Below are 22,771 nucleotides of genomic sequence, written 5' to 3'. Positions count from 1 at the left end.
TTCTTGGTTTTTCCTCTTATTTTCTTCATGCCTAGTGCCTTATTAATTGGGTTGGCCAAAAAGTCCATGTAGGTTCTTTTTTTCATAAAATAAAAGACAAAGTTTTCATTTTCACCAATAACTTTAATTTGGATATTTTGAGTATGTCAGCTATCTCATGCTATTGGTCTCTAGAGGGTAGAGGCCAGGGGTGCTGCTAAACATCTTCCAATGCATAAGACAGCCCCCAGCAAGGAATTATTTGGCCAAAATATCAACAGTACCAAGAAACTTTGCAAACCACTGTTGACATGTCTGATCAGTCACAGCACCTTCTTCATACACTGCACAAATCTTTTTCAGTGCGTCAGTTGTGTTTTTACCTTTCTTGAAATAATAAAGCATAATGTGGCAAAAATATCACATATTTTCTTCCATCTTCAATATTAAAATGGCTATGCAAAAATTCACAGATTTTGATGTTTAAATGCACGCTGATATGACAGCTGTCACAGTACAATCTAACAAAATTGTTTTGAATGAAGTTAAAGACAAATAAGCACTACTAGAGTTACTGTATGGAAAAAACACTACACACACTTTTTGGCCAACCCAGTACTTTTTTGGTTTTGCGTGTTTAAAAAATTTTTTTTTTTTTTGCTTTTGGTAAGGGTCTTCCCTCCCACATTTTCTTATGTTTTTAAGATATGTTTTATTGATTATGCTATTAAAGTTGTCCCATTTTTCTCCTTTATCCCTTTCTGCCCTGCACCCCCCTCCCACCAGCATCACCGCCCTTAGTTCACATCCATGGGCTGTACATATAAGTGCTTTGGCTTCTCCATTTTCCATACTATTTTTAACCACCCCCTATCTATTTTGTACCTACCATTTATGCTTCTCATTTCCTGTACCTTTTCCCCCTCTTCTCCCCCCACCCTCTCCCTGCTAATAACTTCCCATTTTATTATGTTTTTAATTATTTATCTATTATCTTTGTATAGCATCTAAACAATATACATGCCCATAAACTGATAAGCAAAAGTCACCCCTGGGCCTAGCTGGGTCCTACTGTCTGCAGGAATGCACTGCTAACAGCTTGGGCTTGTGGCCAAAGGAACTTTCTATGGATATGGATATTTATAGCAATTCAACTCCATAAATATTGATTGATCACCTCCTATGTTAGCACACATTGATATGTGCTAGACAATGTTAGGATATTTCGGAGAGCAGACAAAAACCCCAATCTTCATGGAGTTTATTTCTAACTAGCGAGTATGACAATAAAAAATCCACATGTATCCAGGTATTTTACCAAATTGGGATCATACCCCATATGTTGACCTATGGCTTACATTTAGGTGTGTTTATTTAAAAATTATTTTATTATGAAATTTTTATATTTACTTATTAGAGACATGGGAAGGGAGGAAGGCAAGGAGAGAAACATCAGTGAGAGAGAGAGACATCAGTTGGTTGCTTCTCACATGCACCCCACCTGGGGGACCAAACCTGCAATCCAAACATGTGCCCTTACCAGGAATCAAACCAGCAATTTTTTGTTTTGTGGTATAATGCCCAACCAACACAGCCACATGGTCAGGGTATGAATTTTCAAAAATATATATTTTATTTATTTTTTTAGAGAGAGGGGAAGGGAGGGAGAAAGAGAGGGAGAGAAACATCAATTGGTTGCCTCTTTCACATCCCCCACTGGAGACCTGGCCCGCAACACAGCCATGTGCCCTGACCAGGAATTGAAACAGTGAGTTTTTGGTTTGCATGTCAGTGCTCAGCTCACCGAGCCACACCATCCAGGGCAGAGCATGAAGTTCTTGATACACACAAGTCCAGGAAATAAAATATATAATGTAAAATTATTTTGTTATATTATTTAAAAACTTTCCCTTCATAAAGCACAAAGAGGCTACTCTGTACCTTCTCAGCACAAAAAGTATTTGCCTAGTTTGGTCCTAGTGGGCTTATAGTTTAAATAAAACCCACGCAAAAGCTGCTAGATTTGCGAAAGGTACTTTCTTTACACAATCGTTCAAATTGTTTATATCTGAATAAGTAGATGAAATTTTATGTAATGTTTCTGTATTTCCTTGATATAGACTGAGTCAATTTCATACTGAGACCACTTCCTGCTATTCAGGAAATTAGTTAACATTACAGTGACATTCTAATGCATATATATTTGAAGAAATGGATCCGTGTTTGTAATGTATGTATGGATATAAAAGAGCCAATGAGTTTGCCCTGACCAGTGTAGTTCAGTTGGTTGGAACAAAAGGCAGTAGGTTCGATTTTTGGTCAGAGCACATACCCAGGCTGTGGGTTGCATCCCCAGTTGGGGCATGTATGAGAAGGCAACCAGTTGATGTTTCAAAGTTTCTCTCTCTCCCTTCCTCTCTAAAAGAAATGGAAAAATGTCCTCAAGGCGAGGATTAAAAAAATAAAGAGCCAATGGCTTTAAAATATAAAGTTGGTGTCACCATTATTACTTTAATTTATTAATATTCAAATGATCTCTTACTCAATTAGTAAAAAGGGGAAGTTTGAACTTAAAAAAAAATCTAGTTGTCAGCCCTGGCTGGTGTAACTCAGTGGATTGAACATGGGCTGTGAACCAAAAGGGTCACTGGTTCGATTCCCAGTCAGGGCACATGCCTGGGTCGTGGGCCAGGTTCCTAGTGGGGGCCACATGAGAGGCAACCACACATTGATGTTTCTCCCCCTCTCTTTGTCCTTCCCTTTCCCTTTCTCTAAAAATAAAAAAAAAAATCTAGTTGTCACTCCCCCGACACTTCCCAACATTTCCATGAAAGCAACATTCTCTTCCCTGGAAATCAAGTTTGAAAATCAAGTCATATATGTACTTTATATGTATATGTATGTGTATATATTATATGCATATTTCATAGATGATATACAATTACATAGTATTATATACTGAATTCATTTAAATAAGTTGCTAATGATTCTCTTTGTAAAACTTCTAGGGAAGATAGAAAGGTTGTAGATACTACTGGAACATTTCTTTTGAATAACTTTGTGCCAGAGTTGAACTGCCCTTTTCAGGACACTGTGGGTTCTCAGTTCATCAAAACTTCATTTGCGCTCTTGTGTCACTGATAGTTAAGTTGAAGCATTAGCTGTTTTAGTGTACAGCTTGATGACAAGACAAACCACAGGAAGTTATTTTAAATATATGGTGTGATTATATATTCTTAGACTCTTTGATGGCACTTAAAATTAATATATGTGTATTTGAGCAATGTCTTTGAGTTTGCAATTACAAGCCAGATCACGTGATTAGACTCAGAGCAAAAAGCAGCATCCCTGTTTTTCTTTTCCATTTTATACTTGTCAGTTTACAAGAGGGTCAGTTTTGGTTCCTTAGTTGACACATTCCAGGGACCATTAACAGATGTGTGTTCTTCTGCGTTCCTTATAAGCTAAAGCAAATCGTTTTCATTGGATTACCTTTGCAGATGTGGTATATTTGAAAATTAGGTTTTCTGAACATAAGAAGAGTCATGGAATAGGAGATCTGACATTTAGTCATATGTCTTCATAGATATTTTGAGTTCTGATATTAGTAGGTCATCTTATCTACTTTCCAAGCTTGTACTTGAAGTAGCTGCTCTCCAGAGGCCTGATGTATAATAAAAACTTAAAAAGTGGCTAATGGTAATATTTACCTGTTGCTAAGCTAGTATGCTTAGAATTATCTAGTGGTGGCCATAACTATAGTGGTTAGGGACTGTAACTTTGTGTTTTTTAAAAATACATATTTTATTGATTATGCCATTACAGTTGTCCCATTTCCCGCTTTCACTCGCCTCCACCCTGCACACCTTCTTCCGCCCACATTCCCCCCTTTAGTTCATGTCCATTTGTCATACTTATAAGTTCTTTAGCTTCTACATTTCCCATACTATTCTTGCCCTCCCCCTGTCTATTTTCTACCTACCATCTATGCTACTTATTCTCTTTACCTTCTCCCCCCTCTCTCCTCCTCCCATTCCCCTGTTGCTAACCCTCCATGTGATCTCTTTCTGTGGTTCTGTTCCTGTTCTAGTTGTTTGCTTAGTTTGTTTTTGTTTTAGGTGCAGTTGTTGATAATTTTGAGTTTGCTGTCATTTTAGTATACACGTTTTTTATCTTCTTTTTCTTAGATAAAAAAGGTTCTTGTTTTGTATTCCTATTCTCTTTCTCCATTCTCTCATCCCTTCCTTACATTTTCCATCCCCCCCCCACACAGAATTCTGCTTTACATTACCTGGGGGTAAAACAATCCCACAGTTGAGCATCTGAGAACAGTGAGGTTTGCGAATATTGCTTCCCTGATTTGGAAACTATTTATTATGTGCTGTGTAAACAAGTGGTAAAATGACATTGAAAGCTTAGTAGGTATTCAGGCAACACTTTCCAGTGTTCAATTCCACATTATACAAGTCTTTAATGCAACCTCAGACTTCCTGTGATCTTTGTTGCCACATCTAACTGATTCCCCCCCCCTCATTTTGTGTAAAGTCACTGTATTTACTCTGCAGCTCTATCAGGGTCAAACTTTATCTCATGTGCTTTCTTTCAGTTATCACTAAAACAGGTGCTCTTTCAACGTGGATGCTTTGTGAAGAAAAATCTGTGGTAAGAACCAAGGACAAAAGCAAAGCATTCCTATAATGATTATGTTGTTGCACATAAAGGGCCTTGCTAATGTTGATTTTTTTCAATTGATGCTTAACTGATAGGTATGAAAGATTATTTTCCTGTCCTTGAAATTTGTATTTCACACATTACTAATGCAGTGGAGGATTTCTTCTGATGTTTATTGACCATTCCTGTTTCTTCTTTTTGAAATGCCTGTTTGTGTTATTTTTATTCCATTTTTCTATTTGGTGATTTGTCTTTTAAAACATTAACTTAGAATCTTTTATATAGCCTTGATAGCATTTTTTCAATTCTATGTATTGCAAGTATCTAAACCCAATTTGTTGCCTTTCTCTTTTTTATGATGTCATTGGGTGAAAGAAAAATTTAAATTCAATGTTGTCTAAACTACCAGTCTTTTCCTTTATGCTTTGTGCTTCTTGTCTCCTGATTAAAAAATTTTATCCTACCCACAGGTTATACAGATATGCTCTTGTATTCTCTCTGATCTGATTCCTAATGCTGTAGGCTTTGAATCTTCACCAGCGCATGACCATTAAAACCAAATTGTTAAGTCACCTGGGAATTGGCAGATGCCCCGGGGGCAACGTCTGTTCTTAGTTGGCTTACTTCTCAGGACATTTGCTCTAGTAGTGGTTTCGGCCTCTGAGGATTTCCTTGTCTTTTCTGCCAGCTCGGCCATGCATTAGAAAGGCTTTAATTTTACTTTTCCCACCATGTTTTTCTGTTTTGTCGCAGGAAGATTTTTGAGGAATTTTAGCCCCCATCGTGACCAGTGAGGGAAACTCCTCCCTGTTTTTCAAACTTGAAAGTTCAATTTTTATATTCAAATATGATATCATTTAAGAGTTTTCCCTGTATACAAGATCTGAGATATGGATAAGGAACCCTGATCTTATTCCCCTATTTGCAGATGAACTGAAAGGTAGGAATGGTATTCTGGCCTTGAAGCAGTTGTAACTGGGGAAGGTGAGAATTAAAATATTTGCAGAAACATAATGCTAACCAAGTCATTGTATGCCACTGCCTGAATGCTTACTTGTACACTAAACCTTTTTAAAAGGATTTTATTTATTTATCTTTGGACAAATGGGAAAGGAGGGAGAAAGAGAGGGAGAGAAACATCAGTGTGTCATTGCCTCTCTTACAACCCCTACTGAGGATCTGGCCCACAACCCAGGCATGTGCCCTGACTGAGAATCAAACCGGTGATCCTGTGTTTGGTTTGCTGGCCCATGCTCAATCTACGGAGCCACACCAGCTAGGGCTGTATACTAAACCTTTTAAATTATGATGTTATTTTTTCTTTTTTTCTGTAACAATGGCCAACACTTATTGAGCCTTTTCTATATACTAGGCACTGTTCCAAGTCTTTGCATGTATTAACAATTTCAACATTACAGTAACCCCAGGAAATGGGTATTAACATTTCTCCCATTTTACCACTAAAGGAAACTGAGACACAAAGAATTTTTTTAATATAATTTTTATTTAATTCTTGTTCAAGTACAGGTTTCTGTCTTATATTCCCAACCCTGCCCGCCCCCCGCCCCATGCTCCCCGCCTCCCTCCCCTTTCCACCCCCCACCCTTAGTTATTGTCCCTGTGTCTTTTATATTTGTTCATGTGAGTCCATCCCCTTTTCCCCTATGATTCTCTCCCCTCTCCCCTCTGGACCCTGTCAGCCTGTTCCATATTTGAGTGTCATTGGTCGTATTTTGCTTGCTTGTTTGGTTTGTTTAGAATCCTGTTAACGGTGAGATCATATGATATTTGTCTTTCACCGCCTGGCTTATTTCGCTCAGCATAATGCTTTCCAGCTCCATCCATGCTGTTGCAAAGGGTAGTAGTTCCTTCTTCCTTTCTGCGGCATAGAATTCCATTGTGTAAATGTACCATAGTTTTGTGATCCAGTCATTGACCGATGGGCATCTAGGTTGCTTCCAACTCTTGGCTATCGTGAATTGTGCTGCTATGAACATTGGGGTGCATAGGTTCTTTTGGATTGGTGTTTCAGGATTCTTAGGATATACTCCTAAGAGTGGAATTGCTGGGTCAAAAGGCACACCCATTTTTAGTTTTCTTAGAAAATTCCATACTGTTTTCCATAGTGGTTGTACCAGTCTGCAATCCCACCAACAGTGAACTAGGGTCCCCGTTTCCCCACAACCTCTCCAGCACTTGTTGTTTGTTTCTTTGTTTATGATAGCCATTCTGACTGGTGTTAAGTGGTATCTCATTGTGGTTTCAATATGCATCTCTCTGATAGCTAGTGATATTGAGCATCTTTTCATGTGCTGAGACACAAAGAATTTATGCAGCTTACCCAATGCCATACAACTTGCCAGTGGTAGAGCTGGAATTGGTAATCCAGGCAATCTGTCTCTGGAGAATGCACTAAAAAATGCCATGCTGTATTACCTCTGCATGAAATACTTATTTATGTGGAAAAAAATCAGAATTTTATGTGTATACATTATCCAAAATAACACCCAACTATAACCACCATGTTAACTAATTGGTACTATGAGGTCATTCTCCTTTATACACAACTGTCATCTTTTTTTCTTTAACATATATTTCTAAAAGTTGAGCTCCCTTCTATTGGCATTTCATGATTAAATTCTTTTGGAAGGACTTGCTTTTGAAAAAGCACATCTTTTATGCAAATAAACTTCTTTTGTTATAAACACCAGTCCTTTCGTTTGTTTTTTTTGTAACAGTTTTATTGAGATATAATTTACACAGCATACAATTTACCCATTTAAAGTGTAAAATTCACTTTTTTATTTTTAAAATTTAAAATTTTTTTTATTTATTTACTTTTAGAGAGAGGGGAAGGGAGGGAGAAAGAGAGGGAGAGAAACATCCATGTGTGGTTGCCCCTCACGTGGCCCCCACTGGGGACCTGGCCTGCAACCCAGGCACGTGCCCTGACCTGGAATCAAACTGGCGACCCCCTGGCTTGTAGGGCAAAGCAGCCAGGGCAAAATTCACTGTTTTTATTAGCACTGTTCAGAGTATGTGACCATCACCACAGTCGGTTTTAGGTCATTTTATCAGTGCTAAAATCAACAAAACAAATGAGCAAGCAAAATAGAATCAGAGACATTGAAATTGAGAACAAACTGACAGTAACCAGAGGGGAGGTGGGAGGGGATAATGGGGGAAAAGAGGGAAGGGTTTTCAGGAACACGTATAAAAGGACACATGAACAAAATCAAGGGGAGGTGGGTTCAAGGGTGGGAAGTGGAGATGGCTGGGGTGGGGGGACGTGGTGGGGAGGAAATGGAAACAACTGTACTTGAGTAACAATAAAAAAGAAGCCCTGTACCTCAGTTGTCATCTCCCCATTCCCCCACACCCCCCTGTCCCTAATCAAGCACTTAATCTATTTTCTGTCTCTCCTATGTCTATTCTGGATATTTCATATAAACAAAATCATATAATTTGTTACTTCTTCTGCTTAGCAATATCCTTCAAGATCCATTCATGTTGCATGTATCAGGTGGGCATTTGCATTGTTTCCACCTTTTGGTTATTATGAATAATGATATTAACATTCCTATACATGAGTAGATTTTAATTTCTTTTGGATACATACCTAAAAGCAGAATTGCTGGGAAATACGGTAACTCTTTAACTCTGAGGAATTGCATAGCTGTTTTGCACAGGGGCTAAACCATCTTACATTCCCATGAACAGTGTATGAGGGTTCTCATTTGTCTACACATTTAGTAACACTTGTTATTGTACATCTTTTTCATTATAGCTATCTCCATGGGTGTGAAGTGTGTATCTCATTGTGGTCTTGATGGGCAGTTCATAATGACTAAATGATGTTGAGTATCCTTGCATGTGTTTATTGGCCATTTTTATATCTTTTTTGGAGATGGGTCTATTCCTTTGTCCATTTTTAATTATTTGCCTTTTCATTGCTGATTAGTAAGTGCTCTTTGTGTTCAAGATACATATTCCTGAGCAGATAATTTACAAATATATTCTCTCTTTCTGTGGATTATCTTTTCACTTTCTTGTCAGACACAAAAGTTTAAGCTTTGACAAAGTCAAATTTATCTGTTATTTTTTTCTATTATTGTTTTGTATTTGATGTCATATATATGAAGGTTTTGCTTAATGCAAGGTCACAAAGATTTATTCCTTTATTTCATTTTAAAAATGTTATTGTTTTGGCTCTTACATTTCAATGTCTGCCCCCGCTGTGAGTTAATTTTTATATACGGTGTAAAGTAGGGGTTCCACTTCATTCTTTTCAGTGTGGGCATCCTGTTTTCCCATTACCATTTGTTGAAAAGGCTATTCTTTCCTCATTGAATTGTCTTGTCCTTGTTAAAAAAAATCAATTGACTTGAGATATATGGGCTAATTTTTGGACTCTCAATTCTATTCCATTGATCTTCACATCTAGCATTATGCCAGCACTACACTGTCTTGTTTATTATTATAGCTTTGTGTAGTAAGTTTTGAAATTGGGAAGTATGGGTCCTCCAACTTTGTTTATTTTTATCAAGGTTGTTTTGGTTAATCTGCCTCCCATGCATTTTCATATGAATTTTAGGATCATGTTTTCAATTTCTGGAGACAAAAAGCCAGCCCAGGATTTTCACAGGGGTCATTTTGAATCTGCGTATCAATTAAGTAAGTATTGCCACCATAATAATATTAAGTGGAGTTCGTGAATGTGGGATGGCTTCCCATTTATTTAGATCATCTTTAATTTCTTTCAGTATTGTTTTGTAATTTTCAGAGTATGTTTTGCAGTTATACTTTGCACAATAGAGATGCAATTAATTTTTGTATACTGATCTACAATATACAAAAATCTATATCCTTGCTGAACTTGTTTGTGTGAACAGGCTTTATTGTGCGTGGGTTCCTGTGTGTGAATTCCTTAGTATTTCGTGTATACAAGATTGTATCATTTGCAAATGTAGCTAGTTTTACTTCTCTTTTTGGGAAATTGACTGTATTTGGGGCATCCTCAAGACCACCCCAGATTTGATGACTTTTACTAGGTGGACTCATGGAACTCTGCCTATATTCGCACTCGTATGTAACTAGCATTTATTGCAACAAACAGATGCAAAGCAAAAGCTGAGAATAGAACTCAAGCCAAGTTTTATTTGGAGATTATAACACAAAAGGAGAGCTTTCCCTTTCCCTTCCCCTTCCCACAGGCTTTGTGTTCTATAGGTGCTTATAAACAACGGGAGCCATAGGGAACCTTCCGTGAATTGCCTGAGGCTACACCAAAAATTGGTAGCTAATTGATTGTAGAGTACGCCCGTTTCTACATACCAGCTTTTCTGTTGTAGCAGTTGCTTGCTTGGAAAATACCTTTGTGCTAAGTCAGTGATCCTGGATCAAAGGCATTCCAGAAGCCTGCTCTCCTCTGGAAGCCTGCAAAGGTCTCCACTTTTAGCTTCTAGTCTTTCTTTCAAGCTTTAGCTAGACTCGCCCATGCTCTAAACTCAAACCATATCAGGCCATATATAATCCGCTGTTCCTTTATCTACTCCTGTATTGGTGCCTTGTATCTTTCACTTGGAAAGTTCTTTTCTATTCCCCTGTCCATGCATTTGAATTCTCATAGAATTTCAAGGCCCAGCTCAAATGTCACATCATCTAGAAAACCTTCCTTTTTCTCACTCTCTCAATTAGATTTAATAATTTCCCTTCTTTCTATACATTATATTGTGTATTTCAAATATATAATGGCCAGTTGTTTATGCTATAGGTTTTGTTAAATTTTTAAGCTCCCTCCTTTTTATTGAACTTAAGGGATGACACTGGTTAACAAAATTGTAGAGGTTTCAGGTGCACAATTAATTCTACAACACATCATCTGTACACTCTATTGTGTGTTCTCCACCCTAAGTCAAGTCTCCTTCAGTCACCATTTATCCCCACTGTACCCTCCTCCACCTTCCCACTCAATCACTACACTGCTGTCCCTGTCCATGAGTTTAAACTTTTAAGCTTTTTAAAATGAGGAACTATTCATATTCCAATGGGCCTCCGCACCCAGCCCAGGGGAGCAAATAGAAGCCCAGTGGTTGTTTGCTGAATTGAATTACAATGGATTGGAAGGAGGTGTGGTAGGTTGTTAACAGAGGGAGGATTTAGCAAGAATCTCACTTTTCTTTTGTTAGTACAGAATTATGCCAGTCTTTCTCACTATACCTTTATTGCAGAACAACATACTGCATAGTTTGTTTTGCTATCCTCTAATGGGAATTCATTTTGTGACAGTTTCACAGTTACCCTTTTATTCGTTCTACCTTTTAAAGCATACAATGTGTCAAGACAGCACTCCAGTTTTTTGCATGTGCTAAATCATTACTGTTTATAGATGGGCTAGTATATCTGACAGTCATTTTGAAAGGGAAAAATCACAATCATAGAAGCCCATATGCCTGGCAACGGGATTTAGATGCTGAACCAAAACTTAATTTCATCTGAGTCCTGCACATCAGCAATAGGGAACTTTCAAAGAGACGATTGCTGAAAGTAAGCACCATTGTTAAAAATTTCAGGCTGTAAAAATAATGGTGTTTCTTGCAAAAGATTGTATAAAAACATTTTTGATATGGTTTGGGGTGAAACTCTTGCTGGAAGAAAATGGGAGGCTGTGGAACCATATCTAGTTAATAAGTTGCAGTAGAGCTAACTGAGTGTATTTTGGGTGCACTTTTGAGATTGCCTGTCTGAGTTTAGGGAACCACATAGATGGACCATAAAAGCATCTTCTAAAATTCTTCTCCTGGATTCTGCCTTGGGTGTGAACAGTGTCTGGTACCTGACAAATGTTGTATGAATTTTTTGAATGAATAACTGGGTGAGTGGGATCCTGTTTCTTCATCTGTAAGAGGAGGGTTTTAATGTCTGCTTTGGAGGATATTGCTAAGACCAGAGAAAATGTATACCAACTGCTTTATGTGGTGTGTGGCAGGTTGTTTATAAGTCATAACTCCTCAAGTGATATCTATTGTTAATCATTTACTACCCTTTCCCCTCTGTTTTCATATTGGTGATGGCAAAGGGTTGATTGCCATGAACGAGCCTGCATCTTTCTGGTTGACATTTCCTTGATTTTCCTTTCTATTTTAGTGTGTGCTCCATTTTGCCTCTTATTTTTGGGAAAACACGAGAATAGAGGTGTTTGCTCTTTCATGCGGTTTATTCATTAAGACTCGGTAGTGCCCGGACAAAGTGACATGTGTGTGCAGCATGGTTCAGGACTCATATTCCTTTGTATATGACAGGAGAGAAAGTGTCATTGTGAAATAAAGTTCAAGGGTTAGAATTACTGCTGTTACACGGCAGAATCTGGAGTAAAAATACTTTCTATAAAATTAGAACACTTATAGATGCCAATTTACTTAACTTTCTAAACCATCATTTTCTCTACAGGAGTCATTAATAAACTCAGTAGAATTGAAATTCCTTGGAATAGTAATACATACTCAAATCATGGAGGCATACTCTTGAAGAAGGACATAAAAGATTATTTATTCCAGCCCAAGTGCATGCTTGATTGTCGTCTCTAGTTTTCCTTGCCACAGAGCTGCTCAGCCTTTGTTTGAAATAACTCTATCAATGATAGCGAAGGATTTCTCTATCTTACCTTGGCCATCATTTTATCTACATCTTCTAGAGCAAAGTGATTGTTCACCTGAAGTCTCTGTAGCTCTCTGTTACCATCCTCCCCCCTTTCTCTTCTTCTCTGCTTCTTCCACCTCCCCTCCCCTCCCCTCCCCTCCCCTCCCCTCCTCTCCTCTCTTCTCTTCTCTCCCCTCCCCTCTTCTTTCTCTCCTTCCCTCCTCTCTTTTCTCCACTAGTCTCTTCCCTCTCCTCCCCCCTTTCTTAAAACCAACCAGCCAACCAATGAAACAATCAACCAACCAACCAAAGAAACAAAGGAGTACCTGATCAAATACTTTTGGGAAACATTGCATACATATACATAGCTCATAGCCAAGAAGTTGGAATGCTTCTGCCTGTATTTGCTGGGGAATATTTCAGTGTGTCTAAACCCTGATATTTCACAAACTTGTTTGTGATCTTTGCTTTTACACAGCGTGTCTGTTCACAACTTAGAATAGTAACTGGTGCTCAATAAATGGCTGTTTTAAAAAGTTAATGAATATAAAATAAATCTCTAAAAATGATAAAGGGTACCCTTTATCAAGGTGACAAGTGTTCTCCATTTCTGCAAGTGACAGAACAAAAATTGAATGTGTAGACCTTCCTCCTCTGTGAACCATCCTAAATATTTACTTCCACATTTGTTAGGATTTAAAATTTTTTTTATATTTGAAATTGGAGTTTGTATCCTCATTTGCACAAATTACTTTTCATTACCTAAAAAGAAATATTAGTGATGACTTCACAACAAAAGCTTGTCTCTTTTTGCTTCCTGATCAAATGTATGGAATGAAGGAATTGGCAAGCACTGTTCTTGTCTTTTGTTTTCAGTTTTTGCCTGATTGTGTTTGCTTTTACAAGCACATGTGCTTCAGCAAGCCTCTTAAATGAAGCAGTGCTGCAACTGGGTGTTTTTAACGGTGTTTGTCAGATTACCTGTTGAGTTAGTGCCCCACCCCCTTTTTGGCTTCCCAACCGGCCCTTTTGGAGCTTAGCAACTAGCCAGAAGTAGATAGGATACATGGTTTTCATTTGTGAGTAATCGAGCTTTCCACGCGGAACAGCTGGACAAGCCTCCTATCAAGTGTGAATCTGGCCAACAAGAAACATGCTGTCATGTGGACTTGATCCAGCATTGCTGATCCAGGTTTTTTATTTCTCATGCTCTGGAGTAAGAGTTTAAAGGGTCAGCAAGAGGAAAATTATAAATCATATTTATTCTCACTTTTGTATTTCAGTAGGAAATCTGTGCAGATATTTAAGAGTCAGATACAAAGTTGGGTGGAACTCAGTGTCAATTCTCTCCAGAATCAGTACTCTTTTTTTTGTGGTTGCTCAGTGATAACCCTGTATCTTCTGTTTCCTCTCCCTTGTTATCACCTTTCTCTTCAGTCTGTTTCCATCCCATAATGCTATTTCTTTTTAAAAATTTTTATAGATTTTATTTATTCATTTTTAGGGAAGGGCATGGAGGGAGAAAGAGAGGGAGAGAAACATCAATGTGTGGTTGCCTCTCATGCTCCCTACCGGGTCCTGGCCTGCAACCTAGGCATGTGCCCTGACTGGGAATTGAACCAGCAACCTTTTGGGTAACAGATCAGCAATCAATCCACTGAGCCACACCAGCGATGGCATATAATGTTATCATTTCTCAAAGTGATACCATTTCCTCTCTTAATCATTATTTTATCCTTTTTCATTGGTATGGAAATATTGTTTTGGTGGCACATTGCAGGAGATATTTTATGGTAGAAACATCACTTTATTTCTCTTATATCTATGGATTTACCTGCTGTTTGATCTTACAGAATGTAAGGGGCCTTAAATAGCATTTGTTATATCTCCCTCACTTCTGAAATGGGGGTAATGAGGTCAGGGGTAGGGAATGACTTGCTTCAGGATCACAGACCCGCACGTTGACAGAGCCCTCACACTCCTAGCCCTTAGCCTTATATGTCTGGTAGCTCTCTTATTACATAGTGGGTTAAGAAAATATAGAGTAAGTGGATATAGTTTCTATAGCTATACAAAAGCCTGAATGGTATGGGAGGAATCAGGTTGTAGTTATTATTGATAGTGCATCTACAGCTACCATCTGACAAAATTCACCAATCTGTCTTCAACTGGTCCAGCAGGGAGGGATTTGAGTTTTATTGTGTAGGAATATTTCAATGTCTAGTGCTCCTATTTAAATGGTGGGACACATTCGGGACATTGCCACTCTATAGGCCTTGAAGGGCAGAAAAAGTTCTAGTCCTCTTTGCATGATCCCTATTCCTTCTTACATGTGTCCACACCTAAAAATGTCAATGTGTGGCACATTTGTGGCTGTCAGCAACACATTCTTTTATCTGAGGAAATATGTAGCACTGGAAAAATAATAGCATTGGGCAGTTTGGTTGTGAAGACATAAAAATGTAAAAGTCCACTAGGCATAACAGGAGCCTCATTTAAAACTTTACAAGACATTTTTAGGAATGAAATTTTATGTCCTGACAAACTTAGGTTTTAAAAAAATATATATATTTATTTATTTTTAGAGGGGGTAGGGAGAGAAACATCAGTGTGGTTACCTCTCATGTGCCCACTACGAGGGACCTGTCCTGCAACCCAGGCATGTGCCCGACTGGGAATCGAACCAGCTACCCTTTGGTTCACAGGCTGGCACTCAATTCATGGAGCTACACCTGCCAGGGCAAATTTAAGATTTTTAATGGCATTATTCTTAAAAAAATAAATTTGTGAATTAATTTCTTTTTAAAAATATATTTTATTGATTATGCCATTACAGTTGTCCCATTTCCCCCTTCATTCCCCTTCACCCTGCACACCCCCTCTGCCCACATTCCCCCCTTTAGTTCATGTCCATGTGTCACAAGTCCTTTAGCTTCTACATTTCCCATACTATTCTTGCCCTCCCCCCTATCTATTTTCTACCTACCGCCTATGCTAGTTATTCTCTGCACCTTCTCCCCCTTTCTCCTCCTCCCACTCCCCTGTGGCTAACCCTCCATGTGATCTCCATTTCTGTGGTTCTGCTTCTGATCTAGCTGTCTGCTTAGTTTGCTTTTGTTTTAGGTGTGGCTCTTAATAAGTGTGAGTTTGCTGTCCTTTCACTTTTTGTATTTTTATCTTCTTTTTCTTAGATAAGTCCCTTTAACATTTCATATAATAAGGGCTTGGTGATGATGAACTCCTCTAACTTGACGTTATCTGAGAAGCACTTTATCTGCCCTTCCATTGTAAATGAAAGCTCTGGTGGATAGAGCAATCTTGGATGTAGGTCTTTGGATTTCATGACTTAGAATACTTCTTTTCAGCCCCTTCTTGCCTGTAAGGTCTCTTTTGAGAAATCAGCTGACAGCCTTACGGGAATTCCTTTGTAGGTGATTGTCTCGTTTTCTCTTGTTTCTTTTAAGATCCTCTCCTTATCTTTAATCTTGGCTAACGTAATTATGATGTGCCTTGGTGTGTTCTTTCTTGGGTCCAACTTCTTTGGGATTCTCTGAGCCTCCTGGATTTCCTGGAAGTCTATTACCTTTGCCAGACTGGGGACGCGTTCTCCTTTATTTTTTGTTCAAATCACTTTTCCACTTGCTCTTCCTCTTCCCCTCCTAGCACCTCTGTAATTCAGATGTTGGGACGTTTAAAGATGTCGTAGAGGTGCCTAAGCCTCTCCTCATTTTTTGGTGAATTCTTGCTTCTTCATTCTTTTCTGTTTGGTTGTTTCTTTCTTCCTTCTGGTCCAGTCCGTTGATTTGAGTCCCAGTTTTTTTCCATCACTATTGGTTCCCTGTGCATTTTGCTTCATTTCACTTAGTGTAGCTTTCATTTTTTTCATCTAATTTATGACTAAAATCAACCAGTTTTGTGAGCATCCTGATCACCAGTGTTTTGAACTGTGCATTCAATAGGTTGGCTATCTCTTGCTTGCTTAGAAGCATTGGCTCTGGGGATCTGAGCTGTTCTTCTGCTTGAGCCATAAAGTTTTGGTCTGTTCACACCTGTTATGTATGAGGGGCAGAGACTTAGGTGTTCACCAGGGCAGGGAAACCCAGTTGCTGGGTTGTGATGCTGTATGTGGGGGCAGGGTCAGAGAGGGAGCAATGGTGTTTGTTGGGCTCTCTCTCACCAAGCAAATTGGGTCCTTCTGGTGCTGGTTCCCGGTGTGTGGTCTTGTGTACATTGTGGGACCCTGTGGGTCTCTCCAACAAACTCTTCTGTGAGGCTGGGAGCCTCTCCCAGCACCTCAACCCCTGAAAGTTTTTTCAATTGGTGCTTTTAGGCTTTATTTCCCATTGCTGGGGACCTGGGTTGTGCAGTCTGTCTTAATAACCATTTTTAAACCTGCCTGGTTTATTTGCACACAAATGTGTGTCCACGGTTAGCCAGCAGCCTTGCACACCTCACTGGGTTTGCTCGTTTTCTCCCTGCACCCGTGTTCTGCCAATCACCATCTCTTCCTGCTGGGAACCCTCTCTGCCCACCCCCAACTCCGCCCCTCTTACTGTTGGGGATGAATGGTTTGTTGTTGTCGGACTTTGGTACAGTTCAATTTTTCTGTCTGTTTTGGTTGTGCTTTTGTGTCTAAATCTTTGTTGTCCTTAAATTTGGTAGTGCGAGGAGGTTCAGTGTTTCCACCTACGCCTCCATCTTGGCCAGAAGTCCTACTAATTATTAATTAATTTCTTTATGTTTCAGATGGGGGAGCATGAGGAGTAGTTCATTCTATAACAGATAACCTATTCCAGTGTCTAGTGTGAACCCTTAAAAACTTGTTTTTGTCATCCCCTTGGGCATGGTTGACCCTGATAAACCACCTCCATATGTTATTGGGTTGGCCAAAAAGGTCATTTATTTTTTTCCATATGATGGCTCTAGTAGTACTTAGTTGTCTTTAACTTCATTTGAAACAATTCTGTTAGATTGTACTGTGACAGCTGTTATATCAGTGTGCACTTAAAAAAACTTATCAAAATTGGTAGATTTTTGTGTGGCCATTTTAATATTGAAGATGGAAGAATATATGCAACACTTTGCATGTATTATGCTTTATTCTTTGAAGAAAGGTGAAAACAAAACTGAAACACACAAAAAGGATTTGTGTAGTATATGGAGAAGGTGTTGTGACTGAGCGGATGTGTCAAAAGTGGTTTGTGAATTTTCTTGATAATGTGGACATTTTGGCCAAATAATTCTTTTCTGTGGGGCTGTCTTTTGCATTGGAAGGTGTTTAGCAACCCCCCAGCCTCCGCCCACTAGAAGCCAATAGCAGGAGATAGCCAACATACTCAAAATATCCAAATCAGTAAAGTTATTGGTAAAAATGAAAAAATGTGTCTTTTATTTTATGGGTAAAATTAAACAGGCCTTTTGGCCAACCCGGTGTGATTTGAGGAGCACTAAGAAGGCTACTATTTCATCAGTCAGACACCACCAAAAACAATGTCTTTGAAGGCATTTTGTATCAGACAGCAAGTGGAAATATGTCTTCTATAAGAGATGTGGAACCACAGGCATTAAAACCAACAATCAAAAATAGCCTTGTTTGATGACCTCTTTCTTTTAAAGAGTTGTCCTTGCTTGTGGACCAGAGAGAGGTAGTGGACTTTGATTTTTGGCCCCTGTAGAGTTCACTAGAATTGAACATTAGAAATCAGCCCTTAAGATCAGAGACAACTAAAACATATTTAACAATGAGTGCATGGATGCTGTTCCACCTCTAACGATCAAAGGTGAGTTAATATTGCTACTGTTCATAAAACACCCACTATTACGCCAGGTATTTTGTACTTAGTTGACACAGCACCCTGTGAGGTGGACGTTATTGTGCCCAGTTTACAGGTAAGGAAACTGAGGCTCAGAGAAGCTAAGAAACTTGTACTTCTCTAGAGCCAGTAAATGCAAGAAACTGAGATTTGAATTCAAATCTGTATGACTCAAAAGCCACATGGTTAACTACTACACTGGGCTTACTCTCCGACTCTTTTCCTGACTTCTAAGATGGAATAACAATATTTTCCTTGGGGTTATTTTAAGGATTCAGTAAGATAAGAGATCTGAGAAGTGTCTGTAATCTCTAGTTAAGCTTTGCAGAATGAAAGGGATTATCAGAAGTAGAAGACAATCTGCTAGGGTCTCCACATGACGATCTACCTGGAGTTTGGACCTTTGCCCCTGGCTTTCTGGTGATTGAGAGTAGTTTATGTCCTGGGCATAGATTCTGAGAAGTAGGACACTAGTCATACTTACTCAGTGATGTTTTCAACAGTGAAATTTCCTTGCTAAATAGCTGAGAAGTAAAGAAGAGAAGATCAGCAGTGTGTCTGTGTGCACAGATCTATGGGACCCCTGGAGTTCTTTTTAGCACAGTGTGCAATTGCATGGTTCTAGGAGTACTTTGACATGTATGTCATTTCTCTCTCTTTCTCATTTGTCTTAGATTCTGAGCTGCATCTCCGGGTAAAGGACATCAGTCATTTCTTAATGCAAGACATCGCCTTTTTGTCTGGTAAGGAGACGTTTACATATATTTAGACCAGATAAATCTATGACTTGATTAGCAAAGTTAGTTTGGTCCTTATTAGTATATGTGTATATATTTTGAGAAATACTGTTTTAATAAACATTTAAACATTTTGCACATAGTTGCTAAAAAATGGACATTTACAGAATAATTGGAGACTTTTCAATATGTTTAGATATGTGATTAAAATCAAACTTACCATGCTTGTATATTTGACTTTCAGACAAGTGTTTAGAAATCCATGAGAGGTGAAGGTAGAATACATCTCCTAGGTGGGTGCTGACTGGATAAGAGTTTGGTGACTCAGATGACTTCTTTCAGGTTTTCTCCTCCATCATACTTTGATTACTTAAATGTTTGTTACAAATTCTGTGAAGTCATTCACCTAACCAAGCAGCTTTACTAAGTTATTTTTCTTTAGGATTTTATTTATGCATTACAAAAGAAGTTTACTTTTCTGAAATATATATCTGTTTGTTTATGTATATACATTTGTATACTTTTTATTGTTTATTCTACTACAGTTGTCCCAACTTTTCCCTTTTGCCCTTGTCTGCCAAGCCCACCCCTGTCTCCCATAGTCAAGGGCACCCCTGTCTGCCCTCTCTGTTGTCCATGTTCATGAGACAGTCGTACGTGTTCTTTGAATAGTCCCTTTCCCTTCTTTCTTCCATCCCCCCCTTCCACCTCCCCTCCTACAGCTATCAGTCTGTTCCATGTTTCCATATCTCTGTTTTATTTTTTTCATTAGTTTATTTTTTGTTCATTAGTTTCCAGTTATAAATGAGGTCATATGGTATTTGTCTTTTGTCAACTGGCTTATTTCACTTAGCATAATAGTCTCTATTTCCATCCATGGTGCTGCAAAAGGTAGGAGTCCTTCTTTCTTTCTGCTGTGTAGTATTCCATTGTGTAAAAGTACCAGTTTTTTAATCCACTTATCTATCGATGGGCACTTGGGCTGTTTCCAACATTTGGCTATTGTAAATAGCAGGGCAATATAATTTTTTAAAATTGTGATAAAATGGACTTCTGGTCAAAATGGGGGTGTAGGTAAACATACCTCAAACAAATATGGCCCAAGTGAAAAAATATAACAAAACTCCACAAAAGGAACTAAATGAAATAGAGATAAGCAACCTATCAGATGCACAGTTCAAAACATTGGCTATCAGGATGCTCCAGGAACTCATTGGGTACTTCAACACTATAAAAAAGATCTAGGCAGAAATGCAGGTTACATTAAGTAAAATAAAGAAAAATCTATGGGGAACCAACGTTAGAAGAGATGAAGCTGTGAATCAAATCAATGATTTGGAACACAAGGAAGAAAAAAGCATTCCATCAGAGTACCAAGAAGAAAAAAGAATTTAAAAAAATGAGGATAGGCTTAGGGACCCCTGGGACATTTTAAATGTATGTGCATTCGAATCATAGGGTTGCCAGGAGAAGAAGACAAAGTGAAAGAAATTGAAAACTTATTTGAAAAAAGAATAAAAGAAAACTTTTCTAATTTGGTGAAGGAAATGAGACATACAAGTCCAGGAAGCACAGAGAGTTCCAAACAAGATGGATGCAAACAGTCTCACACTAAGACATATAATTAAAATGCTAAATGTTAAAAATAAGGAGAGAATCTTAAAAGCAGCAAGAGAAAAGCAGACAATTACCTACAAAGGCATTCCCATAAGACTGTCAGCTGATTTCTCAAAAGAAACTTTGCAGGCAAGAAGGAGCTAGAAAGAAGTATTTGAAGTCATGAAAGGCAAGGACCTACATCCAAGATTACTCTATCCAACAAAGCTATCATTTAGAATTGGAGGGTCAGATAAAGTGCTCTGTAGACAAGGTAAAGCTAAAGGAGTTCATTATCACCAAGCTATTATTATATGAAATGCTAAAGGGAATTATATATGAAGAAGATCAAAACAATGAATATTTAAAGGACAGATTCACAACTATCAATAATTGAGTCCAAATTACAAACTAAGCAAACAAGCAGAAGAGGAACAGGATCATAGATATGGAGATCATTTGGAGAGTTATCAGCTGGGAGGAGGAAGAGGAAGAATGGGGGGAAAAGGTACAGGGAATAAGAAGCGTAAATGGTAGGTACAAAACAGACAGGTTAAGAACAGTATGGGACATTGAGAAGCCAAAGAACTTATATGCATGACCCATGGACATGAAGTGAGGGGGAGATTGTTGGAAGGAATGGGGTACTGGGTGGAGGGGAACAAAGGGGAAAATATTGGGACAACTGTAATAGTACAATCAATAAAATATATATTTTTAAAATTGTGAAATACACGACATAGAATTTATCTTCTTCATCAGTTTTTATTGTTGACACTATTACAGATTTCCCCCATTTCTCCTCCTTTGCTTCCCTCCATCAAGCCCCTGACCATCCTCCCCCAAACCTGGTTTTCACAACATTGTTGTCCATATCCATGGTCTATACATATATGTGGTCTCTCTGGAAAAAGCCCAGCCATTGTTCGTATAACGAGAACAGTTTGTGTGACATTGATGTGACCTGGCAGCCAAGGAGAGTGGACTGAAATGCACATGTGTGAATAATGACAACTTCACTGTATAGTAGTCAGGGGGGTGGTAGATGCTACGGAGTAAGCATGTATATGTACACTGTGTGGCTGTCACATTCAAAATGACTAAATGAGTAGAGCGGTGAATCTGCATCAAATTTTGCATGAAGCTTGAACATTCCTTTATGGAAACTATTGGATGATTCAGAAGGCCACAGCTATGGGCAACTGGTGATTGGCAGCTTTATCACAACAACACACCTGCTCATGCATCATGTCTTGTGCCCCTGTTCAGCCCAGATTTGGTGCCCCGTGACTTCTGGCTTTTCTCAAAATGAAAGTCACCTTTGAAAGGGAAGAGATTTCAGACCATCAGCAAGATTCAGGAAAATATGATGGGGCAGCCGATGGTGACTGGGAGAACTGTGTGAGGTCCCAAAGTGCCTACTTTGATGGGGACTGAGGTGTCATTTCCCTATGTATGTTTCTTGTATCTTCTGTCTTCTTTAATGAATGTCTCTGTTTTTTTGTGTTATGTGGCTGGATACTTTCTGGACAGACCTCCTATGCATGTATGTTATTTAGCTAATCTCATAAAGTCCCCTCCCCCCTTCCTCATTTTGAAGTGTACACAAAGTCCCCCTCCCCCTTCCTCATTTTGAAGTGTACACAAAGTCCCCCTCCCCCTTCCTCATTTTGAAGTGTACACTTCAGTGGCATTAATTATATTCTCATTGTTGTGCAACTATCCTCAGCAACAATCTCCAGAACTCTTCATCTTGCAAATTGAAACTCTGTATTTATTAAAGAATCACTTCCCATTCCCTCCTGTCCCAGCCCCTGGCAACCTTCATTCTACTCTACTGTCTATGAATCTGGCTATCCTAGGTATCAGTGGAATCCTACAGTATTTCTCTTTCTGTGACTGGCTTTTTTGACTTAGAAATAATATCCTCCAGTCCATCCATGTTGTAGCACGTGTCAGGACTTTCTTCCTTTTTAAGGCTGAATACTATTCCATATTATGTGTATACTACATTTTGTTTGTCCATTCTTCTGTTGATGGATAGATACTTGGGTGACTTCTGCCTTTGGCTACTATGGACAATGCTACTCAACAGCAATACATATTTTTAGAGATAAACCTATGGTAAACCATACATCTCATTTTTACTTGGTCAGATATCTGGGAAAATTTTGCTTAAAGACAAGCTAATTGCTTTCAGGTATTAGAGTAATTTGAACTACACTATTAAACATTATATATTATATTAGACAGATAAAACTTTACAAGTATATGCACTGTTTGCATAGAAATGAATGCTTCTTTAGGTGTTCAGTAGTTTAATTATTTTTTCTAAAA

At 38.5% G+C, this 22,771-nt stretch overlaps 1 protein-coding gene across 1 annotated transcript in view; it reads left to right on the top strand.

The window, feature by feature from the left end:
• Positions 1-18,819: 18,819 nt before the first annotated feature.
• Positions 18,820-22,771, top strand: part of MCF2 (MCF.2 cell line derived transforming sequence) — an 80,637-nt gene continuing 76,685 nt past the window's right edge. Inside the window, exon 1 of the mRNA XM_037052635.1 lies at positions 18,820-18,844. Within this exon, the coding sequence (XP_036908530.1) occupies positions 18,820-18,844 (25 nt within the window). The remainder of the gene's footprint in view (positions 18,845-22,771) is intronic.

The sequence above is a fragment of the Sturnira hondurensis genome, unplaced genomic scaffold (assembly GCF_014824575.4).
Source record: "Sturnira hondurensis isolate 20B ecotype Veracruz unplaced genomic scaffold, ASM1482457v3 Scaffold0007487, whole genome shotgun sequence".
NCBI classification, from domain to species: Eukaryota; Metazoa; Chordata; class Mammalia; order Chiroptera; family Phyllostomidae; genus Sturnira; species Sturnira hondurensis.
This window is presented reverse-complemented; position numbering and strand designations above follow the sequence as displayed.